The 20,262-nt window shown below is 50.9% G+C and overlaps 2 protein-coding genes across 2 annotated transcripts in view; one reads left to right on the top strand and one right to left on the bottom strand.

Moving 5' to 3' along the window:
- Positions 1-232: 232 nt before the first annotated feature.
- On the bottom strand, positions 233-7,560 carry PLA2G2F (phospholipase A2, group IIF). Its single transcript, XM_012656933.1, has 5 exons — positions 7,445-7,560; positions 6,767-6,816; positions 3,783-3,927; positions 2,865-2,974; positions 233-444 (listed from the first exon to the last, which is right to left on the bottom strand). The coding sequence occupies exons 1-5, from the start codon at positions 7,558-7,560 to the stop codon at positions 233-235; spliced, it is 633 nt and encodes a 210-aa protein (XP_012512387.1).
- An 11,923-nt stretch (positions 7,561-19,483) lies between these two features.
- Positions 19,484-20,262, top strand: part of PLA2G2D (phospholipase A2, group IID) — a 5,317-nt gene continuing 4,538 nt past the window's right edge. The window contains exon 1 of the mRNA XM_012656921.1: positions 19,484-19,605. Within this exon, the coding sequence (XP_012512375.1) occupies positions 19,484-19,605 (122 nt within the window). The remainder of the gene's footprint in view (positions 19,606-20,262) is intronic.

Consider the following 20,262-nt stretch of genomic DNA (forward strand, 5'->3'; position numbering starts at 1 on the left):
GAAGCAGTGGCAGGACGCAGCCACGCCCAGTGCCGGCTGGAGGACCCAGGCGGCCACAGCCAGGGCCCAGGTCTTCCTGAGTCCCCGGGGGCTGAGCCCTCACTGGAGCGGGTGGGAAGAGGCTGCGGGCAGCCCTGGGCTCCTGGCCTGGCCCCCACCCCCTCCCTGCTCCCTCTGTCTGGTCCCTGAGCCAGACCCTCCACCTGCTCTTCTTTCCCAGACCTCAGTGGGGCTAGGGAGGGGCGGGGGGCACCAGGGAGCCATGTGTGCAGGCCGCCTCCCCTGGGGGCGGGTCGTAGATGCTGCATTTGGGCATGGGGCCCTGGCAGTAGACGTTGAGGTAGCCGCGGTACTCCTCCCTGTACGTCTGGTCCCTGATGCACTGGACCACGTTCTTGTCACACTCGCACGTCTGCTTGTCACACTGTGTCTTGTTGAGCTCACCTGTGGGGGGTGGGGGGCAGCAAAGGCCTGTGGGTGAAAGGGCCACTGCAGGGGAGAGAGGGGGAAGCCCACACACTCTGGGAGCCCAGTGGTCCTCGGAATGTAGTCCCAGGGCCATCAGCACCAGCACCACCCACGGGTCCCAGCCTGGGCCCATGGGGTCAGCAGCTCTGGGGGCGCCCAGCCAGTCTGTGCTATACCAAGCCCTCTAGCGCATGCTAAAATTCGGGAACCACTGGTCCAACATGGTCATTGTATAGGTGGGGAAACTGAGGCCCAGAAAGCAGGGTGGGTTTACCAAAGTCACCCAGAGAGCTGAAGGCCCACCTTCGGGCCAGTTACTTTTTACTGTGTCAGACCTCCTCCCTTCAATCACAGAATCAAAGAACACCCACCCCAGAGGGAGTTATTCTTAAGGACTCAGTAGGAAAAACATTCTCGAAGAGCTTAACTCAGCGCCTGAGAGCCGAGCAAACGCTTACTTGTGGCGCCGTGGGGCCGTGGTGCCGCTGCTGTTTGTTGCTACCGCTGTTATTATTAGCGTCAGACACCATCCTCAGGTGTGCATTAGAATCAGCGGGAGGGCTTGTTCAAAGACCCTGGACCTCACCCCTAAGCTTCAGATTCAGTAGGCCTGGGTGGGGCCGACACTGCAATTCCAGCCGGGTCCTGGGTGCTGCCGCCGCCTTGCTGGTTCAGGGAACACCCTCTGAGAACCTCCCACTAGCCCGATCGGTTCGCAAACTTTCCATCAGCACAATCCTTTCTCTTGAATGAAACTCTTTGCAGAGGGCTGATATATCAAACAGCCCAAAGAGGAGCTGCTTAATTATAAAACACATTAAAGAGCCAGCCCGATCACCGCGGGACTGTGCCTCCGCCACCTCTTAGGTGAACCTGGTGCCCCAGGAGTCCCCAGCACCCAGTGCGAAACCACCGCTTTAGGTTAGTCCATTGCCCTTGGTGGGTGGGGAGAGGATTTCTCTCTTCAACCTGTTTTGTTTTTTTTTTTGAGACAGGGTCTCATTCTGTCACCCAGGATGGAGGGCAGTGGTGTGATCACACCTCACTGCAGCCTCCAGCTCCTGGGCTCAAGTGATCCTCCAACCTCAGCCTCCGGAGTAGCTGGGACCCCAGGCATGGGCCACCACTGGCTAAAGCTGGTAAAAGCTAGATTCCTGAGCTTCAAACTGCTTTAATGGGGAGACATCCTCTCTCTCAAGACAGCCCCTTCCTCCCCATCTTTGAACAGCAGAATAGGAGGACCACAGAGCTCTGGGGACCCAAGGGTTCCACATGTCCCTGGTCCCCACCAGCCTCCTTCTCAGAGGACAGGAGACTTGAGTTTCTTTGCAAAGCCAGCATTTCTTTTGAGCTATCAGTAAGGAACAATGTGCAGATCCAGGTAAGACGTGGAGACAGAGAGCCCAGTGGGCTGCCCCTGGGGCTGGTGGGGTGGCTCCTATATGCCCCAGAGAGGGGCACAGGGGGTGAGGACAGGGACACCTGGGCCTGTTACTTGGATGTCCCTTGCCCACACTCCTCAGCTGGGGAGTGGCCATGGAGAGTTCGTGGGAAAGGAGGGAGCCCCGCCAGGCCTGGCACCAATATCTTAGATCCCTAGAAACACTGGGTGTCCTGGGATGGGGCCCCCCCTTCTGGTGGGGTGTCAGTGACAGAACTGGAAGGGAAAGGGTCTGCTCAGTGTCCCCATGAGTGAGGAGACTGAGGCCAGCTGGGAAAGGACCGTGCCCAGGGCCGCACAGCGCTGGGAGATGGTGACGGGACCTGGATTCGAACCCAGGTCTCCCGACTCCCAGGCCAGCTCTTCTCAAAGCCACCTTTGCAGAGCAGCAGTCTCAGAATCAGAATCATCTGGAAAACTGGCTAAAAACCAGATTCCTAGGCCCCACTCAAACCCACTGAATCAGAATCACTTCCTACCTAAGCTCTCCAAAGAACCACGGGGACAGGAGAACCAGGGTGCCAGTGCCAGGCTCGGGGGACCAGAGCACATCAGGGAGCCGCTCTGAGCCATGGCCAGGCTTGTCAGATTTAAATTTAGCAAGAGGCCAAAAACAAAACCAAAATACAGGCTGCCTGGGTAGATTTGGATTTCAGATAAACAATACATGTTTTAGTGTAAGTATGACCCAAATATTGCATGGGACATGTGGATACTAATTCATTATCTGCAAATATTAATTTTATACTAACATGTAATGTTTAGTATCCATATATCCCATGCAATATTTAGGACAGACTTATATTTAAACATTTTTCATTGCTTATTTGAAATTTGAATTTAACTAGGCAGCCTGTATTTTACCTGGCAGGCCTGCCCCCGGCCCCAGCACAGGCAGGTAGGGCTGGCAGTCACACCCTTCTCCCAGGGCCCAGGTGGCAGGAGAGACACTCACTGCAGACTATCTCGGTGTTATTCTCGATGGTGTAGTCGTAGTGGTCCACGTAGGGGGCACAGCCCTGATCAAAGAGCTTCTCGTAGCAGCAGTCATGGGCATGGCAGCACCTAGGGGTGGGCAGACGTGAGCAGGTAGGTGTGCCCAGGCTGGCCTGTCTCCCACCAGCAGAGACCTCTGATCATCTATTCCAGTCCCTCACAGGTCAGACCTGCAGACTGAAGCCCAGAGAGGGGCAGTTACTTGCCCGAGGTCACACAGCCAGGCACAGCTGGAGCTGGCTGGACTCTTGCCCGTGACCCTGCCTCTTTGTTCGACCCCCAGAGCTCCCGGCTTTCCCCTTGGAGCCCTGGACGCAGCTGCAGGAGGCGTCGGGTGATCCAGCAGTGGGGTTGGGGGAGGCAGGGCCTGGGTTTAAGGCAGTGCTGGAGGAGCACTGGCTGTTTGCAGACATCCCTGACTATGCCTGATGCCAGGGAGGGACAAAGGTCTGGAGAGTCAACAGGGACTGAGAGAAGGGGACAGGAAGCAAATGCAGTGCAGCTGTCCCCATTGCCTCTGGGGGAGTGAAGTCAGCTAGGCAACATGCATTTATTAAGCTCCCAGTGACACCAAGCTGCTGTTGGGGAGCTAAGAGTGGAAAACAAGCCAAGGCTTCTGGGAGCGCCAGTCTGATGGAGGAAGCGCAGCCTGAGGGGCTAAAATACTTCCAAGCCCAAGACCTTGGCGATGGACAACAGAAAGTGTCCAAGACATTTGGGGAGGACACGGTCAAAGATCAAGCTCCTGGTCATGAACTCATCAAACAAGCCCCACTTTTTGAAGAAAGAACCTCCCCCTTCTCAGAGATGGAGGTCAGTCTGGCCTTCAGCTGTCCCCACCTGGTCCCCGACAGGAGCCCAGGGCTCTGGCACCTACCAGTCCACCTCGTCCTTGGGCTGGCCCTGCCCCCCCAGCCCGCAGTAGCAGCCATAGCCCACGTAGGACAGGATGGCACTCCTCCCTGTGATGGCTTCCACCATGAACTTCAGGTTGAGCAGGCTGCCCTGGGCTGTGGACGGAACTGCAAGAGAACAAGGGAGGCTGTGAGCCCCTGCCCCATGGTGACCTGTCCTGTCCTGAGAGTCTGGACTCACTGTCCTCCTGATACCCCAGGGCCAGGGAAAGGGGGAGGGAAGGAGGAAGGGAGGAAGCAGAGAGAAGGAGGGCAGCGGGGACGGTGGGCAGCTGAGCAGGAGGAAAGAAATCCACAAAGGACCAAGTATGATCCGCTACCCACGTTCCTGTAGGAATCCCTGCAGCCCCGAGAAAATATATCGCTACGATTCGCCCAGGACTTGTCCTAAGCCCCCTCCATGCATTAACTCACTGCGTGCTCACTGAACCTACTGAGTGCTATTGTCATCCCACTTTACAGATGAGGAGACTGAGGCCTGCCCGAAGCACTTAGTAACTTGCCCAAGGTCATGTGGTCAGAAAGCAGTACAAACGGAATTTGCTGCCAGGCAGTGAAGGTTTTGCAGCCAGACCCTCTGCCACTTAGCTGTGAACACTTCTCAAGGGGCTGCCCGAGTGCCTGGGACACTGGAAGGGGCTTCGCAAATGCCGCATGCTGTTATAAACCACAGGGGTTTGATTCTGGGTCCTTCCTCTTCCTTCCTGGCCTCTGCCTGGCTCCTCTGCCCGCCTCGGGGACTCAGGGTCCCCACCGTGGTCCCGGGGCTGGTGCATCTCAGGGTTAATCCTGAGACAACTCGGTGCTCTGATCACTTAATGAAGATACAGCCAAGGCTTCCTATTTCAGGCTGATAGTGCTGGGGGTTGGAAGAGGGACACAGGCGCAGCGGAAGCAATAGTGCAAGGATACTTCCTGAACCAGCAAAATCAGCTTCACAGCACCTGCCAGGCCCCCAGGACCTATTCTCCCCTCTCCACAGCTTCCCTCCCTCTTTCCGCCTCTGCACGTCCTCCTGGGCTCAGCGCTGAGTCCATGCACCGAGCATGGCACCCATGGTCCCTACCTGGGTGAAGGTGCCGCACACAGCAGGAGAGCCGATCTAGCCCCATTTTGTGGTTGAGGAAACTAGGGCTCGGAAAGATGGGGGCTTGCCCAGGTCGTGCAGAGCCCCGCATGGCCCGGTCCGTGTGCCCCTGAGCTGGGCTGCTAACCACACAGCGCAGCCCCCTGCCTCCTCCACGCTGGGCCGCTCCGGCTGTGCCCGGGGTTAGGTGCCCAGGTCAGCACCTGCCCCCTGCTCTCTCCTTGCCCCCACCCTGCTCCACGGCCAGAATGAGGAAATGCACAGGGAGAAGGAAGAAGCCAAGGGTTTCAGAAACCGGGGGGTTAACAGAATCCCAAAGGCCACTGTCGCTCGCGTCTGGAGACACAGTGTCCACGTCCCTAGCGATGGGGAACCGCCTCCTCAACGTGCCTGGCTGGGAAGGTCACAGACTGTGGAGTCAGACAGGCCTGGGCCGATAACTGCAGCCCCCGGGGGTCTCCAGGGCTGTTTTCTCACCCGCACGATGGGAGGGACCATCCTGACCCTGAGGGCTCAGGCAGCCCAGTGCCCAGCTCGGGGCCTGGTACACACCAGTGACCTCTTTGACCTCAGTTCCCAAATCTGAGGAGGGGGGTGACAATCCCCTTGCAGGGCCCTTTGGAGGATTAAGTGTGATCACAAACGTGTGCAGAGCGCATGGCCCAGCCGCTGTGAGGCCCTGGCCTCCCCCTCCCCAGGCTGAGAGCCCCCTCCCCCATTAGCGGTGTGGATGTTACCCTGGGGTGGCGGCTCCAGGCCCCAGGACCCTCTGACCGCCAGCTCCCGCGTGGCAAGAGAAGCAGCGTGGGGAACTTACCGCCACACACAGGGCGGACACACGAACACTCACCCACCTCACACTCTCCTCTGCACACTGCACACGCTCGCACACGCTCGCACTCACCCACCGCAGACACACCCACATACACGACGGCATCGGGGGAGAGTCGGGGGCTGGACCCGAGGCCACGTCCACACCCGCACTCGAGCAGAAGAAACGAGTCCACGCCCAGTCCGGCAAAGGCTCTGTCCCTAACCAGGGCTCGGGCAGGACTCCAGCGGCAGTTTTCTAAATCACAGGTCGCGTGGCCTGAAAGCAGCCAACCCTTCCGCGAGTCGGCCACACGGAACCTTATTTTTGTTCCCAGCGTTTGTTTCTTTTCCCCAGACCCCGCTGTGTTTCGGCGAGGTTTAGCAGGCCGCGTGGACACCCGCCGACGTTCTGGCTACCGGGGCGCCGGCCACACGCACCCCTGGCTGCGTGGCGGGGTCGGATTTGCACCAGGAGCCGTGATGCCCTGACTGCCACCCGGGAAAGACGTCCCCGACCTCCCCACCACTGTCTCCTGCGCACACAGACACCCGCCCTCCGTACACGCCCACGTGCGGATCCACGCACCCCACGTTCGTGTGCGCGCTCCGGAGACACGCGCCACGGCGAACACGCTCTCGCAAAGAGACGCGGCAGGCCCCCACCGGGTGCCAGCACCGACACGTCTTGCCGACCTGTGTCGCACACGCAGGCATCTCCATATGCTCGGACACCGCACACGCATGCATCCCTGCGTCTGCCCGCACACAGACTCGTTAACTCCCGTCTACACACGCACACTAACACGCATTCTTATGTACACCACGCCCCGCGAGCACCTCCGCTTTACGACTCTGGCTCAGCTCCGCGCCCTGCCCCTCGAGCCTCGTAAACACCATGTTTACAGGTACACGCCGTGTTTACAGGTGGCTGGAGGGGTAAACAGCCCCAGAAGAGAGGATGGAGGCTGCGGGGCAGTAGAATAATAACTCAGGTGCCCGAGGTCGGGGGAGACAGGCTGGGGGAGCAGAGATGGGGCCTTTACTCACCGCTGCCGGCCAGGAGGGCGACGGTGAGGAGCTTCACACCCAGGCTAGACCTGAGGGAGGAAGAACCCGGAGCTGGAGTCGGTCCCCTCCACCTTCCTGCTGCTTCCTACGGGGGCCACCTGCACTGTCCCTCGATGCCCCAGTAGCCACCCCCAGCCCCGTGATTGGCACCTCCCCACCCACCCTGCCCCTCCTGGGGGAACACAGCCCAGATGGCAGAGCTGGGGGGCACCAGAGCCTCCCCCCTCACACCCCGAGCAAATACCCTCCACGCATCAGCTTCCGTGGCAGCAAGCCCACCGTCTGAGCCCAGACCCCCACCTTCCATCTGCACGCCAGGGAGTCCTGGGACGAGGAGTCATGCGCCTCACCCAGCGGCTGTGTCTTGAACCCAGAGCCAAGAGATTTGGGTCCCAAAATTCTAGTCCTCGCTCTGTTTCCAAAATGTTGTGTGACCTTGGACAGAGCCCTCAGCCTCTCTGGGCCTCAAGTGCCCCAGCAGGGTTGACTAAAGGATCCGAGATGCCCCTCCAGCGCTGAAAATGCAGAGACCTATCTCAGCCCATCACTCAGAGACTCAGAGCTCTCCTTTCTGGGAAATGGGTTCCAGGAGCCAGTGCCTCACCCCCACCCTGTGCCCTCCACAGAGGAGTCCACTCCCAGGCAGCAGGCACCTACCTGGAGGTTCTCAAAGGACAAGCGGCCCCAAGGCTTGGGCCCCTCCACCCAGAGGGGCATCTAGCCAGCACCTTCTTGCTGAACCCTTTGGGGTTGGCCTGCGCCCCATCTGCCATGTTCCGGGTTCCAGGGGGCCCGCAGCATTGGTCTTGAAAGGTCTGCGATGCCCTCCAAAGGCCCTGGGGAGCAGGCCCCAGCTTGACGCTGCCTCACACACTGGCAGGGCAGTGCCGGAGCAGTGCCCCTGGGCAGGAGGCAGGTGACACATGCCCTAGAAAAAGAGGCCCCAACTCCTCCCTCCCACCCCCACAGCCCTACCCACAGCTGGCTGGTAAAGTCCCCACCCCCAGCGTACTCTGGCCTACCTGGCTGGGGGTTTATGCACCTGTCTATTCCACGCATCTTAAAGGAAATTAGCCCACAGGCCTCTCCATCCCCACCCCACGCCCAGCCCTGCCCCAAAGACATTAAAAACATTCAGTGAGGCTTGTTGAAGCTCATTAAAGCAGACTATTCAAGGGGGCCACTGCAGTGGGGCCTGCAGGGGAAAGAGATCAACTCAGTTCCCAAGTACAACAAGGGAAAGCAGGAGTTCACAGCCAAGGAGCAGGGGGAGGGGTCTTCGGAGGGAAAGTTGAGAAGAAACATCAGGGGTGAGGAGGATTCCAGCTAAATTGGCCCAGCAGCACTCTTGCTGAAGGCAGCAGGGCGACCAGACACCACCTGGGGGAGGTGGAGGCTGAAGGACTCATCAGAGATGAAGCATGGGGGAGATTCTAGCAAAACCCACTGAGCAGGGATCTGGCTAAAATCGGACAACAGCAAGATAGTACAGAGTCCAGATGTCGAGGCCTAGTTGGAAAGGGAGTTCCTGGGAGCCTGAGTAGAGTTTGGTCAAGGAGAGACCCTTTCTCAGGGAGGCCCCTGGGTTAGGACAAGCTCAGGTCTCTATGGCATCCTGCCACAGCTGGAAAGGCTTGAGGCCCGAATCTGGAGAGAGCTCTCTGCCCACATCTGGAAAGGGCCTCTGCTAGTCTGGAAGCATGTTGGTGCCCACATCTGTCAGGCCACCCCGGCTGAGACTGAGGGGCACACGGCACATGCGTCTGCAGGAAGCCCCCGACCCACATGTGGAAGGACAAGCCTGATGGGTGTGGGGCTGGCCGGTGCCCCCCCACCCCAGACTGCAGAGCCGCATCCCTGGCCACTGGTGGCTGCCCTCCTCCTCTTGCCCCAGTTGTGATGACCAAAAATGTCTCCGAACACTGCCAAATTTGCTCTGGAGGGGCACAATTGTCTCTGGTTGAAAGCCTGGGGGGGTGGCTGGAGTCAGCTCCGTTTGCCTGTTTTTCGGGGGTGGGATGCACCTGGGAAAGATGAAGCCAGAGAAAAGCCGAGCGGGCTTGAGCTCGGGGAGTCGCACTAATAGAGGCCCCAACGTCAGCACCCCCACTTCTCAGCTGACCTCGGCAGGAGAGCCCCTACCCTGGTCTGTGTCCCCAGCTGCAGAAAGTACGTGACAAGGCCTCACTGATTAAGGACGGTGTCTGCAGACGGCAGGTGTCACACCGTGTGGGACTCCACTCAGATGCTGGGTCGAAGGTTGGTTGCTACAAAGCAGAGGCCTGATCTCCAGCCTGGGGTGAGTTGAGATGGTGGTGGGGGGACAAAGCAGGGGGAAGAGGAGAGTATCCTGGAACGTGCCACTCCAGATAATCCCCTCGCCATCACATCCTCTCCAGTGTCCCAAACCTGCTGACGAGGGGCCCCACCACCCACCCTTAGCGTTGCCAATTTCCTCTTCTGTCTGTACCCTGCACCCAATCACGCATCCTTACACAGGAAGTTGTTAATTTGCGCTTGCTCATGCATTCCTTTGTGGATACTTGTACGTGTTTTGGTTTGTGGATCTTGACACTGCACTTGAGCTGGGGTGCCTGGAGAAAAGGGGCATTTATTTCCTCCCAAAGTCCAGGGGATCCCCCTGGAGACAAGCCTGCATCTGCCTTATCCGATTAGAGTGGCTGGAGGACATGGAAGTCTCTGCCTTCACTTGTCTACACAAGCTTGGCTTCTATCTTTGCTTCGGCTTTTGCCTATGCCTCTTAATGACATCACCACACTCCAGAGGAGGAAGAACCCAGAAGTCAGGCTGAATACAGTCCACATCCTGAAGATGCAGCCTCCAACCTGCAGGTAACTTGGAGCCACATACACCTGTGTCAAAGGGGGCCAAGGCTGGGGCCAGGGACCCCTGAGAGCCTCTGAACAGCACTGCTGCCACGTTCTTATCTGGCATTCCCACTGGACACGCTGGTTGGGCTGGCCTTCAGAGAGGCTAAATCCTTGAGGGGGAGGATGGGCTCTTCTCTCTCCCTCCCCCGCCCTCCCCCTACCAAGCACAGGGTGCTCAATAAGGAGTTGATAATAAACTGGTTGATCCAGTAATTCCACTTCTGGTCTGTGAACAAGATGCAAACCTGAATGGCTCCTGGAGACAGATGACAAAGGACACGGATAGGAGTGTTTTTATGATGCCCCCCCAAAATCAGAAGCAACTTAAATTAGGGGATTAGTTAAGCAAATTATTAAGCATCCATCCACAATCATGTTTTCAAAGAATATTTGATGATAGAAAAAAAAACAAACCCTGTAATACAGGGTAATAGCACTTTTTTAAGGGAGTTGCTGTGCACATGTATAAAAATGGTCTGGAAGGATATACCGCAAGACATTAGTAATGATCATCTTTAGACAGTAGAATAGCTGGTGGTTTTTATTTTCTTATTTATAATTTTTGGTATGAAAATGAATGTAAAAATACATTCAACAACTAAGATAAAATGGGCAATTTCCTTGAAAGACACAAACTCACTCAACTGAAATAGCTCTATATCTATTAAAGAAACCAAAAATTGTAATTTAAAATCTTGCCATAGATAAAATTAGGTCCAGATGGCTTCACTGGTGAATTTGACCAAATACTTAAGGAAGAAATAATACCGATTATTAATATATTGGTTTGGTAGGGCTACCATACCACGAATGGGGTAGCATAAACAACAGAAATTAATTTTCTCACAGGTCTGGAGGGTAGAAGTCCAAGATCAAGATGTGAGCAAGGTTGGTTTCATTCTGAGGCCTTTCTCCTTGGCTGCCTTCTCACTGTGTCCTCATGTGGTCTTTCCTCTGTGTATACACATCCCTCGTCTCCCTTTGTGTGTCCAAATTTCCTCATCTTATAAGGACACCAGGATATTGGATTAGGACCTACCCTCATTTAAACTTAGTCACCTTTTTAAAGGCCAAGCTCCAAATACAATCATATTCTGAAGTTCTGGGGGTTAGGGCTTCAACTTACGAATTTATAGGGAACATGATCGAACCCAGAACACCAATTGTACACAAATTCTTCCCAAAAACTTAAGGGGCCGATTCATTGTATCAAGCTACCATTATGCTGACACCAAAACCACAAAAAGACAAGAAAAGAAAACTACAGACTGCTATCCCTCATCAACATAGATACAAAAATTCTTTTAAAAATGTTGGCAAACAGGCAAATGTTGGTAAGCAGGATAATATGTCATCACCGTTCTTGGGATTTATCCCAAGAATGAATGATTGGTTTTACATTAAAAATCAGCCAGTGTAATATACCATATCGACAGACTAAAGAAGAAAAACCACATGCTCATCTCAATAAATAGAATAAAACAAAACAAAACACAACAAATACTATTTGACAAAATCCAATATCCATTCCTGATTTTTAAAACACTGTCAGCAAACTGAAATAGAATGGACCTTTCTCAACTGGAAAAAAGGCATCTACATGAACTTACAGCTAACACCATGCTTAATGGGGAAAGATTGAATGTTTTTCTCCCTAAGATTAGGAAGAATGTCCACTCTCACCACTTCTATTCAACATTCTACTGATGGTTTTAGTTGGTGCCATAGGCAAGAAAAGAAATAAAAGACATTCAGATTAGAAAGGAAGAAGTAAGATTATCCTCTGTTGGCATAAACATAATAGACCACGTAAAAAAATCCTGTAGAATCTACAAAAAAGGCTACTGGACTAATAACCGAGTTTAGCAAGGTTGCAATGTATAAAATGAAAATATAAAATAATAATAATTGTACTTCTACATCCTAGCAATGAACAATTGGAAATTGAAATTAAAAATACATTTACAATAATATCTAAAAATATGAAATATTTAGGAATAAAATTGACAAAAATATGGAAGACTTACACACTGAAAACTATAAAACAATGCTCAGAGAAATCAAGGAAGACCAAAATACACCATACTTACGAATCAGAAGACTCAATATTGTTAAGATGTCAATTCTCCCCATTTGCTCTGTAGAGTCAATGTGCTCTTCATCAAAATCCTAACAGACTAAAGAATTGACAAGCTGACCCTAAAATTCATATGGAAATTAAAAGGAGCTAGAACAGCTAAGTCAACTATAAAAAGATGGATAAAGTTGTAGGACTTATACTACCTGATTTTAAGACTTATAAAGTTACTGTAATCAAGATAGTGTGGTTTTGGTATAAAGATAGACAAAGAGGTTAATGGAACAGAATAAGTGACCCAGAATTAGACCTGTACATGTATGGAAAATTTATTTTTGGCAAAGATGCAAAGGCAAGTCCACGGAAGAAGAATAGTTTTTTCAACAATGGTGCTAGGACAATTGGCTGTCATTATGAAGAGAGGAAGAGAGAGAGAGAGAGGGGGGCAGGCGAAGGAAGGAAGGGAGAGAGAAAAACAGAAAAAATAAAAAAGAATTTAAATCCATGTCTCTCACCTAGGATGCTAAGACAACTAAATAGGGAACGAATAGCCTTTTCAACAAATGTTGTTGAGATAACTGAATATCCATACGAAAAGGTTGAGATAACTGGATATCTATATGCAAAAAAATGACGTTGAATCCCTTCCTTACACCATATACAAAAGTAATTCAAAATGGATCAGAGATCTAAATGTAAACTATAAAACTCCTATAAGAAAACATACGAGTAATCTTTGTGATGTTGAGTTAGACAACAGTTTCTTAGACAATACATCAAAAGCACATGACAAAAAAAAGGTAATTTCAACTTCATCAAAATTAGAAACGTATGTGCTGCAAACTACACCATCAAGAAAGTAAAAGAAAATATTTGCAAATCATATGTCTGATAAGGAACTTATATCCAGAATATATAAAGAACTTTTAGAATTCAGCAGTAAAAAGATAACAACTCAACTTAAAATAGGCAAACGATTTAAAGACATTTCTCCAAAGAAGACAAACTAATGACCAATACGCACCTGAAATGATGCTCAACCTCATTAGTCATTAGGGAAATGCAAATCAAAACGCAATGAGCCACCACTTTGCATCCACTCACTGGCTGTAACAAAAAAGACAACTGAGCCAGTGCAGTGGCTTCCTCCTGTAATCTCAGGGACTCGGGAGGCTAAGGCAGGAGGATCGCTTGAGGCCAGGAGTTTGAGGTTGCTGTGAGCTACAACAATGCCACTGCACTCTAGCCTGGACAACAGAGCAAGACCCTATCTCGTTGATAGGAATGTAAAATTGGAAAACAGCGTGGCACTTCCTCAAAGTGTTAAACATGGAATTAACATATGCCAGCAATTCTACTCCTAGGTATATACCCAAGAGAATTGAAAACATGCATCCACACACATGAATGGCTATAAAAATGTAATATAGGCCGGGCGTGGTGGCTGACGCCTGTAATCCTAGCACTCTGGGAGGCCAAGGCAGGAGGATGGCTTGAGGTCAGGAGTTCGAGACCAGTCTGAGCAAGATCAAGACCCTGTCTCTACTAAAAATAGAAAAATTAGCCGGACGTGGTGGCGCATGCCTGTAGTCGCAGCTACTCAGGAGGCTGAGGCAAGAGGATCGCTTGAGCCCAGGAGTTGGAGGTTGCTGTGAGCTAGGCTGATGCCACGACACTCTAGCCCAGGCAACAGAGTGAGTGTCTCAAAAAAAAATGTAGTATAGTTATACAATGGAATATTATTCAACCATTAAAAGAAATAAAGTATTCTCCAAAGTGTGTTTCCTAGAAAAAAAGAAAAAAAGGAATAAGGCATTGATACATGCTATAGCACAGATGAAGCTTGAAAACACTACATTAAATGAAAAAAGCCACAAAGGGCCACAATTTATATGATTCCATTTCTATGAAGTTTCCAGACTAGGCAAGTCTGCAGGGACAGAAAATAGATGAGTTGTCAGGGGCTGAGGGGAGGGAGGGTGAGGTTGAGGGGACTGGGAAGTGTTTGCTAATGGTAGAGTTTCTCAAAAATGTTCTAAAATTAGATGGTGGTGATGGTTGCGTAACTGCGAATCTACCAAAAACACCCACATTGAGTTATACACTTGAAATGCATGCATTCTATCTCAATAAAGCTGTTTTTAAAAATGGATTACATTATTCAGCTATATAAAAGAAGGAAATTCTGACACGTGCTACAACATTGATGAACCTCAAGGACATTAGTGACACAAGCCAGTCATAGAAAGACAAATACTGTGTGATTTCATTTATGAGTTACTTGGTCAAATTCATAGACACAGGATGGTGGTTGCCAGAGGCTGAAAGGAGAGAACAGGTAGTTACGTTTAATGGGTACAATGTTTCAGTTTTGCAAGATGAAAAGAGTTCTGTAGATCTGTGGTTCCCAACCCCCGGGCCGCAGACCTGTACAGGACCGTGGCCTGTTAGGAACAGGGCCATAGAACAGGGGGTGAGCGAAGCTCCTCATCGCTCCCATCACCACATAAACTGCACCTCCTGTCAGATCAGCGGAAGCGTTAGATTCTCATAGGAGCGCGAACCCTGCTGTAAACTGCGCATGCGCGGGATCTAGGTTGCGGCTCCTTACGAGAATCTAATGCCTGATGATCCACGGTGGAGCTGAGGCGGTGACGCTAGCGCTGGGGAGCGGCTGCAAATACAGATTATCATTAGCTGAGAGGTTTGACTGCACAATAAACGTAATGTGCTTGAATCATCCCCAAACCATCCCCCTCTCCCACCCCCGCCAGAGTCTGTGAAAAAAATTGTCTTCCATGAAACCAGTCCCAGGTGCCAAAAAGGTTGGGGACCACTGTTGTAGATGGATGATGGTGATATTACCACAACAACGTGAATGTGCTTGATGGCACTAAACTGTACACTTAAAAATGGTTAAGATAGTACATTTTACGTCATGTATTTTACAATTTAAAAAAATAAATATTTAAAAAATGGACCATAGACCTAGGTGTAAAACCGAAGCTTATACAATTTCTGGAGGAAAACAGGAGAGCATTTTTGTGACCTTGGATTAGGCAGATTTCTTAACACAACACCAAAAGCATAATATGTAAAAGAAAAAAAAATCAATAAAATGGACTGCATGAAAATTTAACTTCTGCTTTTTCAAAGATCCTGTTAAGATAATGGAAAGATAAATCACAGAACAGAAGAAATATTTGCAAAGCACATATCCAATAAAGGGCTTGTATCCAGCATATGTAAAGAACTCTCAATACTCAATAATAAGAAAACAAATAACCCAATTAAAAAAAAGAAGCAAAAGATTTGAACAGACACTTCAAAGAAGGTCTACAGATTGGCAAATGAGCACACAGTAAAAGGCGCTCAGTGCTACTCACTAGAGAAATGGAAGTTAAAACCGTGAGATCTATCCTACTGCTAGGGTGGAAAGTCTCGTGGGTGCTCACAGCACGGGCGGAGAAAAGTTTCTCACACAGAGATTAGGATATACAAAAGCAAAAAAGTTTATTTTATCTTTTTAGAAAGAGAGAGAATGAGAGAGTGAGAGAGAGAGCAAAGAGAGGGAGAGCAGGGACACAGCATGGCACCCCAAAGAAAGAGAAGGGGGTGCAGCCCCGAGCCAAGGGGCTTGCTGATTTTAACGGGGATAAAGAGAAAAAAAAACAGTGATGGCTGTCAATTGATGACCAAAGAGGTGGCAGGATGTCAAAGTCTGAAAGTTGGTTTCCCCGCCCCTGGCTTCTCGGCCCACCGCATAAGTCAGCACCTCCCTGCCCACCTCAGAAAACACAAAGCCTTGCTGCTACTTCTGTCCAGAAGAGCCTTGAAGGCCACAGGCTGCTCATGCTCTCTGGTCCCCCGCCCCCACCTTGTGCACGGAGGCCTCAGCACCCTCAGAGACAGGGCCTAGCCTGGGTGCTGACCCCGGGTTCCCCCAAAGCTAGGCTCTCAGGGTGCCCAGCGTGGTTGCCTAACCTTCCAGCCTCAGAGCCACACCATGCACTGCACTGAAGAGGTGCACGCCCAGCCCCACCCCATGCCACCTTGGCACCCTATGTCCCCTGTGCCTTGCAGACCTCCTCCTGGTGACCGTAGGGGTCCCTGGAGGTTCTATAGGGCTCTCTCCACGGGGCTCAGGCCAAATTCACCAGACGACTGTCTTGGTGTCCACAGTCATCCCTCCATTCTGACTCCCCAGGCAGAGAAAGTCACCTCCAAGCTAATCAACTTGTGCAAATCAGTATGAATCCCCCACCCACACCCTCCAGATGGGCCACCCGGGGTCTGCAGGGCCCAGCCCCAACCAGCTGGAAAAGCTTCTGCTCGCTCCGGGAACACTGTACATTCCTAGTGGGCAGGGACTTGTCTTGCTCCTTCTTCTCTGTACCCTGCACAGTGTGCTAGGTCTAGGTGGGGGCTGGCACACAGTAGGTGCTCAGGAAATGCCTGTTGAATGGAATCACTTGCTGGGCTCCTGTGGGATTTCTTGGAAGAGCACCTTTTGCCTCCCATACGCTAATACGAACAACAGCAGCTACCGCGAGTGAGCGCGTGCTCTGCGCGAGCCACATTGCCAAACGTTGCATGTGCCCCGCATCTTGGGATCCTCATAACAGCCCCACTGGCTGGGCATCATTATTTTGCCCCACTTAACAGATGCGAAAGCAGAGGGGATGTCAAGACCCATGTCAGGTCTGTGGGACCCCCCAGCCTCCTTCTGGCCACCCAGACTCTGACACCTCCCAGCCTGATGTGGCCTTGAGGAGGCAGCAGGGGGCTGGGCTGGGCTGAAAACAGGGAAGAACCTTCCAGCAATGACCATCTCAAAGCTGGTGGGTGCTGGGATTTCAAGTGATTTTGAAAGAGCCATCTTGTGACCACCGGTCCGGATCCGAGTCCCTCTGAGTGGACTGAGAGGTCAAAGTGGAAATCCCCTGATTGCAACTGACCAGCTCTGCGTCCTTTAGAAACGAGAGAGTCTGGGCCTGGGGTGCAGAAAGAGGCTTGCCCCGGCTCTTGCCTTGGTCAGAACCTTGGGCTCTTTCTTCCTGGAAGGAGGGGTCACCACGTGTCATGCATTTATTGACTACCTACTGTGTGCCAATCACGCTACCTGTAACCATGACAACAAGCCTGCAGGGGACACCTCCTTGGCCCCATTTTTCAGATCGGAAACTGAGGCTCAGAGAGGTGAAGCAATGTGACCAAGGTAACAAACACCGTTATTAAGCTAGAATTCAGAGCCAGAGCTTTCTGATAACAGTGCTGGGACTTTCTACTACACAACTTCAATTGTTCATAGTCTAGAAGGATATCTGAAGTATTGCCTGCTGGAGTTTGAATCCGTTTGTTTTTTTCAATTATCAATCATCATCGTTGTTGTTATTGTTTAAACGTATTGAAGTATAACATACATACAGGAAAATGCACAAAGCATCAAGTGAGCAGCTGGATACATTTTCACAATGTGAACACACCCATGTAACCAACACCCAAAGACACAGACATTAGCAGCACCCGGAAGACCTCCAGTAACCCTTCCAGTCAACACACACGTCGGTGGGTAACTGCTGTCCTGACAAGAGACAGCACAAGTCAGCTTGGCTGTTTTGGAATGGCCTAGAAACGGAATCTCAGTCTGTACTCCTTTGTGTCCAGCTTTTTTTCGTGCAGCCTTATGTTTGTGAGATTCCTCTATGTCGTGTGTGTTGTGACTCACTGACGTGGTGTTTTCACTGAGTAGATCTGCTGCAGCTGACCGAATAGATAGAGCCATGGTTCTATCAGCTGTTCCAGTGTCAGCGGTTCCAGCTGTTTAACCCACTTCCTTTGGTTCTGCCTTGGGGCAGATGGAGAAAAGTGGGTCCCCTCCCACAGAGGCCGACCTCAAGCCTCTCCCTCGCTCCTCTTCCCCACACAGGGAGGCCCAGCTCCCTCTGCTTTTCCCCGATCATGCAAACCTGCAGGAATGCTGAGCTTCTCTGCTGATGGGCTCTGGCAGGTTTTCACCATGGAGGGAATCCAGGCAAATGTTCTGGTAAAGGGGGCATTGCAGGCAGGGGCAGGTGGAGACGAGGTCGCTAGCTAGTGGCTGAGATATTGTGCTCTCACCCCACTGGGGTGTTCTTAGGAAAAGGGAAAGGGAGTCCCCTTTCTTCTCTTCTGCAGTGAGGTTGGGGGCAGCAGGTTTCCAGACTCTGCCAGCTGTTCCCACTTCCACCTCTATGCTGGGACAGTGAGAACATACGTATGGCAGAGCTCCAGGACACAGTGACTCACCTGTCGAACGGAGATGAGGGCAGAGACCACTTACATTTAATCTGTGTGTTCTTAGAACAGTGCCCCACGCCTGGTAAGGCTAGGCTCCGGCAGGCTTGTGATCTAACCCAAACTTGGCCACCTACCTGGCGTGTGACCCTGGTTGAGTTTCTAACCTCTCTCAGCCCCTGTAAGATAGGCTAGCAGTGTCTTCTTCATGGTGTGGTCATGAAAATTAAAGGTGGTAACAACCCAGCGCCTGACACGCGGTAGAAGCCCCGCCGGTGGTAACCAGCATTAGCAGACCTGGCTGTCTCCCAGCCTCCACCCGGGGAGCTGGCTGCACTGCGGCTGGACAGCATCGTCAAGTGTTTTCCCAACTGTTACCAGGGAAGTGAAAACACACCGGCTGCCTGGCAAATCTCGAGAAAGAACCGGGTCCGATGGGCGCCGATGGGCGCTCAGACACTGCTGATGCGGCAGAAACAACGGGGTTTCCCAATTCCTACAGACTTGCAGAGAAAGGAAAAAACTCTAAAACCTTCTATCTAATGACCCAGCAATTTCACTTCTGGAAATCTCATCTAAAGAAACCACCAAACTATAGGAAAAAGACCCAGAAATGACACAAATGACAGGATTAGCAGATAAAGACATTGAAAGTTATAACTACAGCCCCCCCCTTATCTATAGGGGATATGTTCTAAGACCCCCAGATGCCTGAAACGGCAGAAAGTGCCGAATTCTGTGTACTTTTTCCTATGTATTCATGCCTACGATGGAGTTTAAATTATAAATTCAGCATAGCAAGAGATTAACAACAATAATAAAATAGAACCATTACAACAATATACTGTAATAAAAGCTACGTGAATGTGGTCTCCTCCACTCTCAAAATATCTTAGTGTCCCGTATGCCATGGGTAGCCGAAACCTCGGAAATCGAAACTGCGTATAAGGGGGAATGACTATATTCTATGCATTTAAGAAGATAAAAGAAAGTTTGAGCATGTTAAGTAGAAGTGTGGAGGATATAAAAAAATCTAGATCAAATTTATAGAGAGAAAAAAATACCCTGAGATGAAAAGTGCAGTGGACAGAATTAATAGCAGATTAGATGGTGCAGAAGAAAAGCTTAGTTATTTATTCTATTTATTATAAACAGTGATGATAAGGATGAAGAAGATGATGATGATGGGTGTAACCACAGCCAACATTTAGTGCCAAAGAATGTGCCAGAGACACCTAGTTTGCCTGCAGTTGAATTATTTTGTGTGTAGATTTTTGACTCATATATGAGGTGGTCAGTTGGTTGAGCAAGTCAAGGAACAAAGACAAAAATCGGATTTAAAAGAAAGGGAAGACGGGGCGCATGCGCGAGCACCTCCCAGCAGTGACTCTTGCTGGCATACTCTTGTGTGTGAACTGGTTAGCTGGCACAAAGAGGTTGGCCTGGGCGTTATGTCCTTGAGCAGCCATTTAACAGGCACCAAAGAAAACCAGTTTCTGCCGCATGTGGACGAGGCTCTGAGTGGAGCCCTGGAGGCTGACGATCTCTGTGCCGTGGCCGCGTGTGTCCTGCCGTCAGCACGTCAACCATAGCTGCGCTGGGTCCACCCCATTCGCCTCATTAGGATTCCCATATGTAAATGATGCAGACCTTCTGCAGGGCGAGCTGTCCACACACAGCCACGGCCTTCGACGCAGCAAGTCCACATTAGGAGCAGAGCCTACGGAAGCAATTCTGGACACGAGCAGAGATTAGCCTTCCTTCACTGTGTGGTCTAGAATAGTAAAAAATTATAACAACTCATACGTCCTTCAACAGGAGTTACAGTAAATAAATGGTATAGCCATAGAGTGAAATATGAGGCTGCCTTTCAAAACGTTACTGCGGAAGAATAATTAACAACACGGAAATATGTTCAAGTTATATCAGGAAATGAAAAAATAGGCTACAAAGTATTACATAGAACATTTTTCTAATTTGGTGAGAGAAAAGTATAGACATAGATAGAATATTCCAGAGAGAAAGAGAGAGAGAAAGAGAAAGCACAATAGGACCAGAAGGACAGACACCAAAATTTTAATGGTACTTAATGAATTCACAAGTGATTTTGTTTGTTCGTTTATTTATTTATTTTAGTTTATTTATTTATTTTGAGGCCGGGGTCTTGCTCTGTTGCCTGAGCTGGAGTGCAGTGGCATCATCATAGCTCACTGCAGCCTCACACTCCTGG

Source organism: Propithecus coquereli, unplaced genomic scaffold (assembly GCF_000956105.1).
Source record: "Propithecus coquereli isolate 6110/MARCELLA unplaced genomic scaffold, Pcoq_1.0 Scaffold528, whole genome shotgun sequence".
NCBI lineage: Eukaryota > Metazoa > Chordata > Mammalia > Primates > Indriidae > Propithecus > Propithecus coquereli.